The 15,786-nt window shown below is 33.5% G+C and overlaps 2 protein-coding genes across 2 annotated transcripts; one reads left to right on the plus strand and one right to left on the minus strand.

The window, feature by feature from the left end:
* Positions 1 to 876: 876 nt before the first annotated feature.
* LOC145564658 (uncharacterized) lies at positions 877 to 1,947 on the minus strand. The gene is made up of 2 exons (XM_081624909.1): positions 1,350 to 1,947; positions 877 to 1,064 (listed from the first exon to the last, which is right to left on the minus strand). Exons 1-2 carry the CDS (start codon positions 1,945 to 1,947, stop codon positions 877 to 879), a joined length of 786 nt encoding a protein of 261 aa, XP_081481035.1.
* Positions 1,948 to 5,799: 3,852 nt separating this feature from the next.
* Positions 5,800 to 12,448, plus strand: LOC145563317 (putative potassium transporter 17). The gene is made up of 8 exons (XM_081623758.1): positions 5,800 to 6,141; positions 7,741 to 7,960; positions 8,605 to 8,841; positions 8,960 to 9,010; positions 9,185 to 9,445; positions 9,596 to 9,648; positions 9,835 to 10,204; positions 11,289 to 12,448. Exons 1-8 carry the CDS (start codon positions 6,034 to 6,036, stop codon positions 12,140 to 12,142), a joined length of 2,154 nt encoding a protein of 717 aa, XP_081479884.1. The 5' UTR covers positions 5,800 to 6,033; the 3' UTR covers positions 12,143 to 12,448.
* Positions 12,449 to 15,786: the final 3,338 nt, after the last annotated feature.

Below are 15,786 nucleotides of genomic sequence, written 5' to 3' on the forward strand. Positions count from 1 at the left end.
ACACTTTGTAATTGGCTTGTAGAATAAGCCAAGTTTTGTAGAGTGTTATATAAGCTATAGCATGTGTCTTGTTGTAATATCATTAATCACAAGAAGAGTGGTCACACAAGCATTGTAGTTGAGAGGAAAACGCAACACTTGCTGTAAGAGCATGAATATCAAGGAGGATGGCTTTATCTTCTCATTCATTCTCTCTCCTTATCCTATTTTGACACATCATACTCTCTTTCATCCATCTCATTCCCACTATCTCTTTCCTCTCTTCCATCCTCTTCCATTTATTTTTTCCATATCAAAGGGTATCCTCTTGATATATTTTATATTATAAATATGACCCCACCATCAAATTTAATCTTTGTGAAAGATTATTAGTTATTGATTTCTTTAATGATAAGGTCTAACAATTATAATAATAATAATAATTAGTATTCGATAATTAGCATACATAATAATAATTACCATACTTTACCAACATTTTAATACAATAACACATGGAATTAGAAATAAAAACACTAATTGATACACTAAAGTACAACAAATACATGAAATTAAAGACAAATAACTAATTATCCTCCTTTTTCCTTATCGATTACTAGTATGTCCAAATCTTGCCCACAAATGTTCTACCAAATCTTGTTTAAGTGACATATGAGTTTGTTTATCGTGGAGATTTTCTGGTGTTGCCACTAATGTAGTTAGATTAGGATTTTGGTTGCGCGGGGTTACGGTGAAAGTCGTTGCTCTTCGGTTTGAAGTTCCAGCTAAATACTCGGATTGTTCAGTAGCAAACTCATTAGGATCCCAATAGTTAAGATAACTATCGTGCTCATCTTCCACGATCATATTGTGCATGATAATACACGTCATAACAATTTTTCACAACATTTCGACACTCCATGCCAAAGCAGGTTGTCTTATAATGGCAAATCGAGCTTGCAACACTCCAAATGCACGTTCTACATCTTTTCTAATACTTTCTTGTTTAGTAGTAAACAATTGTTGTTTAGGGGTTTGCGGTGCAGTTATCGCATCTATAAATGTTGCCCATTTTGGGTAGATTCCATCTGTGAGATAATACCCCTAATTGTACGTATTTCCATTCACGGTGAACTGAAGTTGTGGAGCACGACCATTTAAAATGTCGTCAAAGATAGGTGAACGTTGAAGGACATTTATATCGTTGCACGATCCAGGTGTTCCAAAAAAGGCATGCCATATCCACAAATCCCAAGATGCAACATCTTCAAAGATAATCGTAGCCGTTTTTTATCGCCCTTGATACATCCCTTTCCACCCCGCTGGACAATTTTTCCACTCCCAGTGCATGCAGTCGATACTTCCCAACATACCAGGAAAACCTCTTTCCTCTCCTTCTCTTAGAAGGCGATTCATATCTTCAGGGGTTGGTTTCCTCAAGTACTCTGCTGAGAATTCACGAATTACTCCGTCAACGAAGTGCGTGATACAATGCCTAGTTGTAGTTGCCCCAAGCTTGAGGTACTCGTCAACTAGATCAGCTGCGCAGCCATATGCTAACATCCTTATAGTCGTTGTGCACTTTTGTATTGCAGAAACACCCAAACGCATACTAGCATCTAGATGTTGCTGGAAAAATCGATCACTTTGACTTAGTTGATTCACTATCTTCATAAATAGAGGTTTCCCCATGCGAAACCTACGCCGAAACTTATATTCACCATACAATGGTTGGTCGCTGAAATAGTCAGCAACCAACTGATCATGTGCTGCTTCACGATTACGTGGTATAACTTCCCTCCGTTTTCTCTGACGTGGAACATCTTCTTCTTGTTGTTGCATGGTGGTGTTAACCATATATCTCAATGCATCTTCTATGATTTGTTGTTGCCGATTTTCCTCACTAAAATCCAGCAACATGTAGTCATAGATTTTATCACTAGAAGTGGAAGAATTTGAATTACTACTCATTTTAAAATTATTAATATGTAGTTGTAGTTGTGATAGTAGAAGTGTTGTAAGTGAAATAGGTCAATTTATAGGCAATTGAGATAAAAGTTACAAACAATAATTTGCAATCTGGTAAGATTAGATTTTTTTTACCAAAAGATATGATTTTCTAGCTGAAGATAAGATTTTTTAACAGTGGATAAGATTTTTAGCAGATAAAATGAGATTTTTAGCAGAGGGATAAGATTTTTGGTAGATAAGGTCAGATTTTGTGGCAGATAAGATAAGATTTTTTGCAAATAAAATGAGATTTTTTTAACAGAGGATAAGATTTTTAGCAGAGGGATAAGATTTTTGGTAGATAAGATAAGATTTTGTTATAGATAAGAGTATTTAGCATAAAAGTTTTTTCATGTGACTAAACTTATATAAGCTTTACTTCATAGAAAATTACATGTTTTTTTTTAATAGAAACATAATATTATTGCTCCAACACATAAGATTACAACATCTAATATCAAATAAAAATACAAACGATTAAAATTACTACTACGTACGATTACATCCTAAGTACTACAACAAATCTTAAACATAAGCTGAAAGATAAACTCTTGATACAGAAACTAAAAGATGAAATAATTAATACATAAAAATAACTAGTACTTAACTAATATCTTTAAAAAAACATATTACTAAACACCTCTCTAAGCTTCTTGTACATTTCAGCTTCAAATTCATCGAGGACGGGTTTTGCCATCCATGAACGTAACATGCTGAATTTCATCTCCTCCTCCTTTAGCTTTTTCCTATCTTCGCTCATTTTACTTATCAAGTCGATCATTCGTTCTCCTTGATCAAACCGCTTATCACTAGTTTCGTCAAGAGTTGTGTTGAAAGCTTCAAGGTTTATCGATGTAGAAGAATTACTACCTTCTGCAGCTAAACTCTTTTATTTTTTTAATTATACTCGGAGGCCGCTTTCTTCCGGCACCCACACTTGGTGATTCTGGTTCGGATCGTTTCCCGCTTCCCTCGCTCTCCAAAGGAAGCTGTTGGACTATATGTGGGTCCCATTTAGGAAAATTTTGCATTGTTTCAAAACAATGCATCAAAGTAAAGTGTTTTCCATGATTGAGTTTTGCATAATACTCATGGGCACGTTGGACAGTGTCTCCACTTGAGTTTCCACTTTTCGGGTGTAGTAGGATATAAATGTACGCCATAACCCATTTTGAAACCCATTTGTTGATAAAATCCTAACGTTGTTGCATGGACTTATTGGTCCGTTCTTATATCTCTTCAAGGTTCTCTACCCGTGCCTCTTCGTATAACTTCCCAATTTCAGCCCATAAACCGGCTTTTGTTTGTTTTGTATTTATGGTAACGTTCCCACCGGCATTGATGTAGCCTGAAACAAGCGTCTTATCCTCAGCTATACTCCATGCACTAGCTTTTTTAATCATTGGGGTCTTCTCCAGTAATGTCAACAACATCATCATCAAGATCTTCTAGATGTTGCGCTTGCCGCACATCTTTTGTTGGAGAAGCAGTGCTACTAACATTTACTCCTGGAGATTGATCCATGGGTTGGGTAAAATGTTGGGACATGGGAAATAATGGGATATTTTGTGAAGATGAACCCCCGTGAAATTGGTGAGGAATTTGAGATGTATAATTCGGGTTTATAGGTCTATAGTGGCTACCAAACCATTGCAAAGCAGCTTGAAATTGTGGATTATTGAATATATTTGGATCAAAAGGGGGAGTGTTTGAATTGTATTAAGAATTTGAAAAATTAATATTTCTTCCATAATTATGATTATTTTCATCCATTACAAAAGAAAATTATAAAAAAGAGAGGAAAAAGAGGAAAGAGTGAAAAAAGGTAAAAAAAAATTGAAGTGCATAAAAAATGGCCAAAATTAGGTTCATTTTATAGAGAAAAAAAAAATAAAGCCGTTGGTGAAATCAGTTTTTTAAAATAAGTTGCCGTTTTTGATTAATTACCGTTTTAAATTTTTTAGCTAGTAAAATTATGTAACAAAAAAAACAAATAAAAGGTTGACACGTCAAGCAATAGGAGGGCAATTTAAAATTCTAGCTTTTACACTTGCTTTTGCTATTTTGATGTTTTTGCCGTATGTCAGTAACTTTTCATTTTTTTTTTCAGCAAAACGTTGCCGTTTGAGAAACAAAATTGCTCAAACGGTGGGTTTTGGCTGATTTGCTTCATCCTCTTGGCACAAAGGACGAGGTGAATAATCCTTCACCAGATGAGGATGAATGAGAATCCTCTTCCCCTTGAGGATCCTCTACACTACCTAAAATCAAAGAGGATTACTCCAAATCAGCAAAAGTACCATACAAGAGGACATATATCCTCTTTGATATTCATGCTATAAGTATTTGAGAGAAACAAAAAGAGAGTGAGTACTTGTAGTTTGAGAGTGCAAACACTAGAAAGCTTGTGAAGCTCATTAGGAATCTTTGTAATTGTGGTTTTGTAACTCAAATTCAATAGTGAGATTGTCTTTGAGAGGGCAACAAAGTTACCCATTATTTGCTTGTGTTGTGGTTTGTTGTCTTTTGGCATAATTTGTTGTTTAGCTCGGTTTCTAGCCACGTTTTTCCCCAACAAAAATATTTCAAATTGAGGTAATTCATTGATGCACATTGCATTTTATTCGGACAAGAAATCACTTTTGCAAGTGTAATTATGTTGAATTTAAAGAAAACTCCTTATTGCATATGAATCCAGTGATAATTGTTACAATTTCATCTCAATCTTAATAATTATTTCAATTGACGAAATCTATAATTTTTGTTTATCGAGTCCTTTGATATGACATCCACAGTATTTTAATCCTAGTACTTATGTTGGTTTATGAATTTACCCAAAGCAAGATGCGTGCTTACTTGCAACAATGTAATTGTAGGAAAAACAATGGAAATTAAGCCAATATCTAGAATATGACCTCTAATCAATATGGCTTATCAAACTGATGTTGCTTCTTCTTTTTGTTCATATAGTTTTTTTTTTTTTTTTTTTTTTTTTTTAAACAATCCTATCAAACTGGAAATTCTCATCCCCTCAAAAAAAAAAAAAAAAAAAAAAAAAAAAAAAAGTAAGTTCTCATAGGTCAATCTGATCTAATTACAGGCTAGACACTTTGAGAGTAGAAGGGGAGGATAAGGGAAATTTCTTCCTCAAAGTACTCCTAGCAGGGATTGAACTATGATGCTAAGCATGGTTTGACAAAGGCTTAGTGGTGGCATTCATCTATGTGATGCCCTCATTTTTGCTTTATCATTTGTCATATTGTGTTGTTTCTTTCCTAGTAATTAGTCGTCTAGTACAAATACGACTCAAGAAAAAGCAACACGTGTACAGAAAGTGATGAAATCAGACATATTTTCAAGCGGGTTCAAATATTATTAAATGAGTTCATTTTCTTCATTAAACTGAATTTTCGAGTTCAATTGAATCCACTTGTTTTATTACGGCGGATCCTACCTGCAGAGCTGAAACCAATTAGTTGTCCTAACCAACATGTACAAGTTAGACGTGATCAAAAATCGGATCGGCCCGTGCCTTAACATCATATCTTGTGTTCAAACCTGCAAAAAAAAGTAGTGAACTTTTTAGGCTTTTTTTGGACCAGGCTCAGGCTTTTAACTAAAAATGCATTTTAAGCCTTGTTCAAACTCGCCCAATTTTCGAGCCGGGCCAATGTTGATCACTTCTAGTACACTTATATCTTGAATCACATTTATTTTTCTCCAGGGTTAAAGATTAGACCAAAAAACAACAAAATAATATGGGAGAATTTGGCATTTACAAACCAATACCCAGTCTGACCTTTTATCTATAATCATCAACCAGCAATCACCCAAAAAATATTCCTAAAAAAAACGTGAAGACAAGTCAATTCATGTGAATGAATGAGTAACTTTATCAGTTGTAGTGACATCATTTGTCAAATTCTTCTTAACACTTTAAGGCGGCGCTTACTCAATTTAAGGTTCCACTTCTATTTAATTTTCTGGGCATTTTCACTCTCTTCTACTCTGTTTTTCTCTCTCTAATTTTGCTTCTTCTTATTAACAATGTCGATTTTTGATACCCAAATTCCTTCATCAATACCCCTTTCTACCACCGTTGTTGTTGATTCTGATTCCAACGGTCATCTTCCTATCTCAACCCTCATTGTTAAGGTATGATTTTCTTCTGTTTTTATTTTTATGCTTAGTTATGCTTACAAGTTACAACGACTATAATATAATTTCTATTTTTGTGTTATATACTTCATGTCATATTCTCATTGTTCCAATTTACTTCCCCACAATCATTTGAATTGTAAAAATAGAGAGAAAATAATGAGTTGGATGAATGAGAGACTCAATTAATTTATAATTTACCGCCTCAAAAATTATTCTTTTTGTTAAGATTGCATCACCGCTTATTAACTTCTGGTCATCCCTCGAAAATATGAAAAAAAAACCAGTCAAGATTTTGTCTTGTGGGTCTCAGTTTTTATAATTTTATTTTTCCTGGCTTGTTACTCACTTACCGTAAGTTGAGCTTATGGTTCTGTTTGGTAGTATTGTTGTAAGTAGCAATTAGCATTTTGACAAAGGTCCTAATCGGCAATATTAGCTATCGTGTGTAACTCTTCCTAGGTAGCTATGGTTAGTAGATGGTAGAGGTTAACTGTCAAAGTAACCGTTGACAAAGGTAGCTATTGAATGTTTATACTGCCGTTGCCTTTTTAAATGCAACACTTTGATCCTACTCGAAGTTTTATGCGGTTGAGTTGAAATTGTTAAAACCTCGTGTAAGGGCATGTTCTGATTTACTGAAATGAGCTGAACTTAATTGAAATGAATTAAATTGAATCGTTGAGTGAAAGAAATTAGGAACTGAATTGAACTGATTAGAGCTGAACTGAACTGAAATTAAGCCGAAGAGAACAGGCCCTAAGTGGGGGTTTTGCACTGTTTGGTAAATAGCTTATAATTGATTGATATTACTAGTTGTATTAACTAGTTTGTCTAACCAGTCATAAATAGTTGGTTGTATAACAAGTGTTAGGTGAATAGCGTTTAATTGTTGGTTATTTAAGTGTATGTAATAACCAAAAAGCTCAATGCTCTATAAGCTAATTTTAAAAAGCTTAATGAGCTATTTTAAAAGAGTTTTTTAGCCCAAAATGCTCTTACTATAAGTTGTTTACCAAACTCCCTAATTAGCTTTTTAAATATGGTCAAGCCTATATTAGGCATGTTCACTTCAGCTTAATCAGTTCAGTTCAATTTATGACACCTAAGGATGTATGTTAAGGATGCTCTAATCATTTCATTTCAGTTCAGTTCAATATGTATGTTACGGATGCTCTCCATTTCTTTTCCTTCATTTCGTATCATAAGTTTATGACACCTAAGTTTGTTAAAAGAACTTTGTCCAAAAAAAAAAAAAAGTTTGTTAAAAGAACAATATTCCAAATAACCCTCTATTTTCCTCATCTTGTCCTGCTTATCCAGCCATCAATTAAAAACATGGAGTGGATCTTGTTGCTGTGAAATATATTAATCGAGGGTATAAAATATCTTTGAGCATAAAATAAATAACATAAGTAACATCCATTATGTCCCTTTGTTTTCTTTACATTTTATATGCAGCCATGATTTTGAAATATCATGTTTGCATAACTTTTCCATTGTTACACACATGTTAGCTTAAGTAAAATTTGTCTTTTGATGCGTACTTTTTGGAGTACTAGTGACATCCCTATTTTATGTTAATTGAATTATCAGTCAAGTCGATGGCGTACAATATTTCTTGCATACAAGACACTAGGAGTGGTTTTTGGAGGACTCGTGACATCCCCACTTTATGTGTATCCTTCAATGCCCTTGAAGTCTCCCACTGAAGAAGACTACTTGGGAATTTATTGTATTATGTTTTGGACTCTTAGCCTCATTGGGGTTGTCAAGTATGCGTGCATTGCACTCAAAGCTGATGATCAAGGGGAAGGTAATAGCCATCATTTGTTTATTGGATGCAAAATTTATCTCCTATGAATTCAAGCTGTTGTAGCTCATATACTTTTAATGTGTTTAGCTCTTGGTCTTTTGTAGTTATTGCTTATGAGTAGTATCTTCAGTGCCACTTGTGCCTTAGGCCAGTTCAAATGTGGAGAGATTGTTCTTGGCTTCCAGTTTAAGATATGGGGGTATATAGCTTATTTGAACAAGGGAAACCAAAATGTTTTGTTGATTTTCTTAGTGCACCTTTCCTTGTCCAGCTTCATGTTGATAAGACCTTGATGTTAGCTTAGGATATGATTCATATGAAAATTTGGTACTATGTATATCAGCTTGTTTGGAGCAGAATGTCGTACTGTTTTTTCATGTATGTCACAAAGTAGATCTCTGAAACTGATCTGCTGAGAATAAATATTCTAACTAGCTTGTACATCAATGCACTAGTGCTGTGCTAATGTGCAATCCAGACTGGTGGATGTTTTGTATTAATGTATGAATAAAGCTTCTTTCTTGGTTAAATGTTTTCAAGGAACTGATGTTTGAATTTTTACTATGTTTGAAAATCAATTTGCTAACTTTCAATTTTACATATTACTTTCTACGATTGTTCTGGTAATATTTGACCTGCTGCAGGTGGGACATTTGCTCTGTATTCGTTACTTAGTAGGCACATGAAAATTGGGTTTCTTTCCGTGAGAGATGTGGATTTCTCTGGAGTTACAAATTCTACTCATGAGGGTCAGGAAAAGCAGAGTAGGCTTGGCAAGATTTTTAAGAATAGTGTGGTGGCTAGAAGGGTATTACTCTTTATCTCAATTCTGGGCATGTGCATGTTAATTGGTGATGGCATACTTACTCCTGCAATCTCAGGTTCCATTTCTAGCAATATTATTTATATTCTTGTATTGTTATCTTATTTTATTTATTATTTACCTCTTCATATTTTTTTTTTTTATTGTTTCAAATTGATTTTATGTTTCCTTTTTAGTGTTGTCTGCAATTGATGGCATCAGAGCTCCTTTTCCTAAAGTAAGCAAATGTAAGTTTGGGTTTTCACAAAAGCCTTTATTCTTGTTTTGTTGTTTATTCTTTAGCTGGAACTATTTTCGGGTGTATATTACCATGATTCATTTCCTTTGGGTCTTTGAAATTGTTCTGATTCAGGATGATATTATCTTCTGTGGTATTGAACTTTTCTATATCACTAATGCAGCTGCAGTTGAAGCCCTTTCAGCTACAATTATCATACTTTTGTTTCTGCTACAAAAGTTTGGTACTTCACGTGTGAGCTTCCTATTCTCCCCTGTAATGGGTCTGTGGACCTTGACTACGCCTCTGGTTGGGATTTACAGCATCATAAGCCACTATCCAGGCATATTCAAGGCTATATCACCACATTACATAGTCATGTACTTTTTGAAAAATGGGAAAGAAGGTTGGCTGTCTCTTGGAGGCACAATTCTCTGCATTACAGGTGAACCTCAATTCCTATAGTCACCCATATGTTACTATTGATTGATCTTTTTGTCAGAAACACATTTTCAGATGGACAAAGGTCGACACTTTGTACATAACACAGAACAACATGCGTGTGTATTTACATAAACATTATTATTTTGTGCAGGTTCTGAAGCCTTATTTGCTGATCTAGGTCATTTTAGCAGAGGTTCCATCCAGGTTTGTTAATCTTGCCAGCAATCTATTTCTTTTTACAGAAAGAAAGTATTTATCCTATTGAGTTCTTATAATCTTATGTGCCTGTTCCTTTATTCTTTCTTTTAACATTCTATATTGATGTTGGCTTTAATTTCCCCTTTATAAAATCTTTCCTCCATAGATCAATGACATATTTTTTCTTTCCAGCTTGCATTTCTGTGTACGATATACCCGTCTCTTGTTTTCACATATGCAGGACAGACAGCTTATCTCATCAGACACCCCAATGATCATGAAGATGGATTCTATAAATTCATACCAACTCAAATCTATTGGCCTATGTTTGTTGTTGCCACGCTTGCAGCTGTGGTTGCTAGTCAATCATTAATTTCAGCCACCTTTTCACTTGTCAAGCAATCTGTTGTGCTGGATTATTTTCCTCGGGTCAAAGTGGTGCACACTTCCTGTAGCAAAGAAGGCGAGGTTTACTCCCCAGAAATCAATTACATACTCATGATTCTCTGTGTTGCTGTCATACTTGTCTTTGGAGACGGGAAAGACATTGGAAATGCCTTTGGTAAGATAACTGACACATTGATTTGCTTTATATGTTGTTCTAGAAGCTGAAATTATTGAAGGAAAATATAATATAAAATCTAGGAATCCTTTTTAGAGGGATGTTTTCAATTTGACTTTAGAAACAATGCAATTCAGCTTTATTCGGCTCTGATACTTGCATAAGTAAATTTCCTTGTGTGCTTATTATTATGACTATATTTTACTATCTAGTCTGCATATTTAGCCCTTGATTGGCTTGTTGAGGCATGTTTTAGTCTTTGAAATCGATAGTTTTGCACATGTATCATCTGCAGTATTGTGATCACAATCTGCTGCAATTCATGAGTGTAATATATACTGTAATGAGTGTAATCCACTCTGTGTTCACAAAGCATTGTAGAATACTAAATACAGAATACAGATGGTTCTGATTCCAGAGAAAAATTTTCTTTGGTGGCTGCATGCCTGCATCTACTTTGGGATTTCATATTATCTTAATTTCTCCTAGGTTAGAAAGTAGGGAGTGACTGAATTCTGTCTGAGAATTTTGTGCATAATTTGTCTAAAAGAAATGGGGCTTTTTAGTTTGAAGTAATATGATTGAACTTTATAAGCATAGGAGCATATATATCTCAATAAAATAACCAAGCTAGCCTAAGCTTTTACCCATGATTTTGGTCAACTACAATTCTTCAATGGGAAAACTAGCATGTACATACTCCAGAAAAACTGATCAGGTGTACCACTTTTGTTGTTCATTAGCTACATAGAACATAGCATGACCTTTCTCTATATTAGGGTGGTTGATCTGTTTGCTAAGTGTTCCCTCCGTGGAAAATTGATCGTCACACATTATATATTGTCCACAGTCTCCTTTCCAATTGTGATAATGGTATATAATCAAATTCCTAATGCTAGCAGGAAAAATATTCAACACAACATTCATCAAGGGTTATTCCCTTATTTCTTGCCATGTTTGTGGGGTTAAAAGAGTCTTAAAACAATGAGACCTGTGGGAGTAATTTTCTTGCTGTACTGACAATTTATTACTGCGGTGGTTTGATTCGCCGCTGCTTGTACTAATAACTAATCATTGTTGACAGGTGTTGTTGTCAGCATGGTCATGCTTATAACTACCATACTTCTGACTCTGGTCATGATTGTAATCTGGAGAACCTCACCAATATTAGTGTTCCTTTTCTGCTTTACATTTATAACAATGGAAGGCATATATGTCAGTGCTGTATTGACCAAAATTCCGGAAGGCGGGTGGATCCCTTTTGCCATTTCTATCATCCTTGCAGTCATTATGTTTGGCTGGTACTATGGACGGGAAAGAAAGATAGGCTATGAGTTGACGCACAAGATAGATGTTGATAGACTCCGAGTACTGTTGTCTGATCCTGCTGTCCAAAGGGTGCCTGGAATTTGCTTCTTTTACTCCAACATTCAAGATGGTTTAACTCCTGTCCTTGGACATTACATCAAAAACATGAAATCTCTTCACAAGGTCACAATCTTCACGACCCTTCGATATCTGTTGGTCCCAAAGGTTGCACCACAAGAGAGGATTATTATCAGTAAATTCGGCCTGCAAGGGATATATGGGTGCGTAATTCAGTATGGTTATGCAGATTCTCTACATCTTGAAGGTGGAAACCTTGTTAATCAAGTTATAACATGCTTACAGCAATATATTACACATTGCTCGGGGCCTTTATCATCTGATCAAGCTGATATTCAAGAAGAGCTTTCCAACTTGGCAGAAGCCTTGAGTGTTGGTGTTGTGCATGTTCGAGGGAAAACAAGGTTTCATGTTGGTAAGAATTGTAGCTGGTTTGACAGAATTATGCTTGCATTTTATGAAGTGATGCACAGCAATTGTCGGTCCTCTCTGCCTACATTAGGAGTACCACTTCCCCAGCGCATGGAAGTTGGTATGCTTTACGAGGCTTGAATCAGGGGAAGACAACAGAATATTGATACTTTAGAGGGCATTTGCATAACTAATGACAGGATATAGTTTAAAGATATGGTGAGTTCTTACAGCGCTCTTTATTGCTTTCTCTATTCTGAATGTGAATATATTGATTACTGAGATATAGAAATCACACCATCAGCTTAGGTTTTAGATTGAACCGATTATAAACCGAAATGCAACATATAGAAAAGGAAGCTTGCATAATGGTGCATTGCTTGATGATTCATGTATTGTATTATTAACAGTATGGAAATGAAATACCCGGACATGCCTTAGTTCAGAATTCAGATTATTTTATCTTGATTTTAGCTTGTGTTTCTGTTTAGTGTCTGTTTCAAAATATGCGAATTGTAATTGATCTATCTATTCTAGTTACATAATCCATATTGAAATCCATAAGGCCTGGCAAATTTGGTTGATACAACCTATTTTTGACCCCAAAATGACGATTTGAAGTAGAATTAAAACCCAAATTTAATCTAATCGATCGACCCTAACCTAATTTGAAATTGTCAGACATGATGTTGACTCGTTTCTAAACTGCTTCGAAAAGATTTTAATTTGTATCATACTTCGTATAAAATATGACTTTACATATCTTAATAATAGTATTTAAATGCAATTTATTAATGGCCTATTTAGTAACCGGTTATAAATTGTGATAGTGGAATGAATAAAGTATAATTTAATATAGAAAATAACTTATAATCTCCATAAGAACATAATTTTATCCCTAAGCATGTGATTTCTTCAAGTCTTTTCCATCACTACTTGAAAGGTAAAATTAAGTGACAATGTAAATTTATACACGTATTTTTTTTTTTAAAAAAAAAATGACAATTTAGGGGTCATTTGGAGTGTACATGAAAATGAACATTGATTTTCTTTCAACTTTACATACAATTTTATTCTTGTTATCTTTGTTTACGCCTAATTACCCAATGGGCCGGTAAGAGTCCATTTAGTATTGTAGATTTTAGTTTCTTTTAGGATTGTGTATCACTAGGAGTCAAAAGTGGATTTGAATTAACTTAAACACTAATTTTATCAATTGAATTGCGTTCTATTCATTTGATTTTCTCTTATCTAAATTTATTTTATCTTATTTGAACTTACATGAACTTATCTGAATTTATTAGACCTTATAAAAACTTATTTAGTTGTAATTTGTACTTGAGTAACCTTATCGGAACTTATTTTTCCTAAATTGAACTTATCTGAACTTATTACACATGAAATAAGTGAAAATAAGGTGAACAAACCAGAATCTAATTTAGTAAATATAATTAGATGGTTATATAATTCCTAAAAGTTGTATATGTTATTTTCCTTACAATATATTACCTAGTAGGGTTACTTTTATCGGGTTTTTTTTTAAAAAAAAAATAAAATAAAATTCGTTTCCCCTTAATAGGGAATAAAATAGTAGTTATATACCCTTTGTTATTTTTTGCTCTACCCATTATTTTATTAACTATGAAAATTTTGACCTTCTATTGCTACTCGCATATAAAACAAAAAGTAAACGTAAATCTTGTTAGAAACGTTCTAATTTACATTAGTAAGGAGTACATACTTAAAGATATTATTAGAGTTGCACAAAATGCAAGTTGCAAAATAAGAACTAGGGATTACTTATTTACTTTTTAGTATTGCATAATGTGCTGGTCTACTTAATAATTTAAATATCACTACTTTTAGATGTTTTTGAAGAGCAAAAAAAGACATCGATCTTATCAAACTTTTGTTTCTTAGTCCTTTTTTTTCACATCTATAAACAAAGCAAAAAATTAAAGCAAGTATATGTTGTGCACCTTGCTTATCAAACTAGTATTTTTCAATGCGCTCAAACATAAAAAAAAAAATAATAATAATAATAATAAAATTAAAAAATAATACTACAAATAGATTTAGGCCATTTAATTATACTTTAATGTTTTATGAAGTCCTACTTTTTATTTTAAAGGTGTTTTTATTGATATGCTCAAATCTAATTCAGTTTATTTTTTGATAAATTCATTTTACTGTTTCATCTCTTACCACTTATATTTAATCCTTAATTTTTACCACTCTCACTTAAACTATATTTTTTTGCCAATTTCATCCAACTTTCTTACCTTCTGTTTTTCACTCACTCAACTCTTATAAAGACAATAGTTTATCATAATTGGGCACATTAAAAGAAGACGAAACGAATATACCTTTATACGATAAAAATTTTATAACTTAAATTAGAATATGGAAAATTATATATGTAGCTCGATCTTATACTTTTTCCATTTGATTAAAATGCACTAACCCTCTACCTAGAAAGAAAAAAAAAAAAAAAAAAAAAAGCTAAGAGGGATCGGAAAAGTCTGTAAATAACTAAGCATTGATTATGCAAATTTGATGCATGTTATCATCATAAATTCTCATATGTATACCATTTAGGAATTGTATTTACATTATCCTTCAAATGTTAAAGATAATAAAATAAATAAATTTTATTTTTTTTTTAAAAAAAAAAGTAAAAAAATAATGAAGAGATGATATGGTCCATTAATTGTGGGAGACAGTGATTAAACAAGGTTTGTCTAATAGAGACAATGATTAGTTTGTGAGTGAATGAAGAAACCTTTATTGACCTTTCTAGGGGAATGCCCTTTGCCTATTGGCGTGTGCCCACCAAATCTTTGTAGGTCTGGTGTGGATACCACTTCCTCACTTCCTTTTTTTTTTTTTTTCATTTTTTTCATTTGCTACCTCACCTTACAATTTTAATTTCAATTCAACTTACCATGTTTTGGCCAATATATAACCATACGAGAACAACTCTAATGATTGTCGATAAGGACTTGCTTATAATTTTTAATAATTTCTAACTATTAACTTGACCATTGGAGCTAGTTAATGGGTTTGAAGCTAGCTAGAAAAATAATTGCTTAAAAGCTTATGTGGCATGACAAGCTTATGTGGCATGACAAGCTAATTTGACAATTAGTTTATCATTGAAGTTGCTCTAAGTCATCAACTACAATGATAATAATTACTAAGTAACCCCTATAAGGTCCCGTTCACTTCACCTTATTTTTGTTGAACTGAAATTATTTTTACTAAAACAAAATTATATTTGCTAAACATAAATTATTTTTACTGAATTTAAATTAATTTTACTGAACTAAAATTATTTTTACTAATTTTCTATTATAATTCTCTTTTAAGAAAACTGAATTTTACTGAACTGAACTTATTTTTACTGAACTGAAATTATTTTTACTGAACTGAAATTATTTTTACTGAACTGAAATAAATTTTACGGAACTGAAAATATTTACTTAATATTATTTTTTTTAAGGTGAAATGAACAGGGCCTAACACTAACAGAGTAATCCTATGGTGGCTGACCATATAGTGTGACTAGCCATTTGCGTTTGGAGGGCTTGGTGTTTATTCTGCAGGTGATGTTCATCACTATGCTTTTCTTGCTTCTCGGTTACAGTCTGCTGGGTTGCAGATACAACTTCTTCGGCATGCTGGCATTGTTGGTCTTGGACGAGCCTTTGAGGATGCGTTGAGTCTGTTTAATGGAACAGTGGAGTCTGACATTTTGAGTAATCCTAGTGAGGTCGCTGCCCCTA

Source organism: Chenopodium album, chromosome 10 (assembly GCF_948465745.1).
Source record: "Chenopodium album chromosome 10, dcCheAlbu1.1, whole genome shotgun sequence".
NCBI lineage: Eukaryota > Viridiplantae > Streptophyta > Magnoliopsida > Caryophyllales > Amaranthaceae > Chenopodium > Chenopodium album.

Excerpts from the sequence above, each read along its gene's own strand:
- LOC145563317 (XM_081623758.1), top strand. The coding sequence starts at position 6,034 with ATGTCGATTTTTGATACCCAAATTCCTTCATCAATACCCCTTTCTACC. Across the intron at positions 6,142-7,740 it reads TCTCAACCCTCATTGTTAAG|TCAAGTCGATGGCGTACAAT; the intron begins GTATGATTTTCT and ends TTGAATTATCAG. Across the intron at positions 9,011-9,184 it reads TTTTCCTAAAGTAAGCAAAT|CTGCAGTTGAAGCCCTTTCA; the intron begins GTAAGTTTGGGT and ends TCACTAATGCAG.
- LOC145564658 (XM_081624909.1), bottom strand. The coding sequence starts at position 1,947 with ATGAGTAGTAATTCAAATTCTTCCACTTCTAGTGATAAAATCTATGAC. Across the intron at positions 1,065-1,349 it reads AGAGGAAAGAGGTTTTCCTG|ATGGAATCTACCCAAAATGG; the intron begins GTATGTTGGGAA and ends ATTATCTCACAG.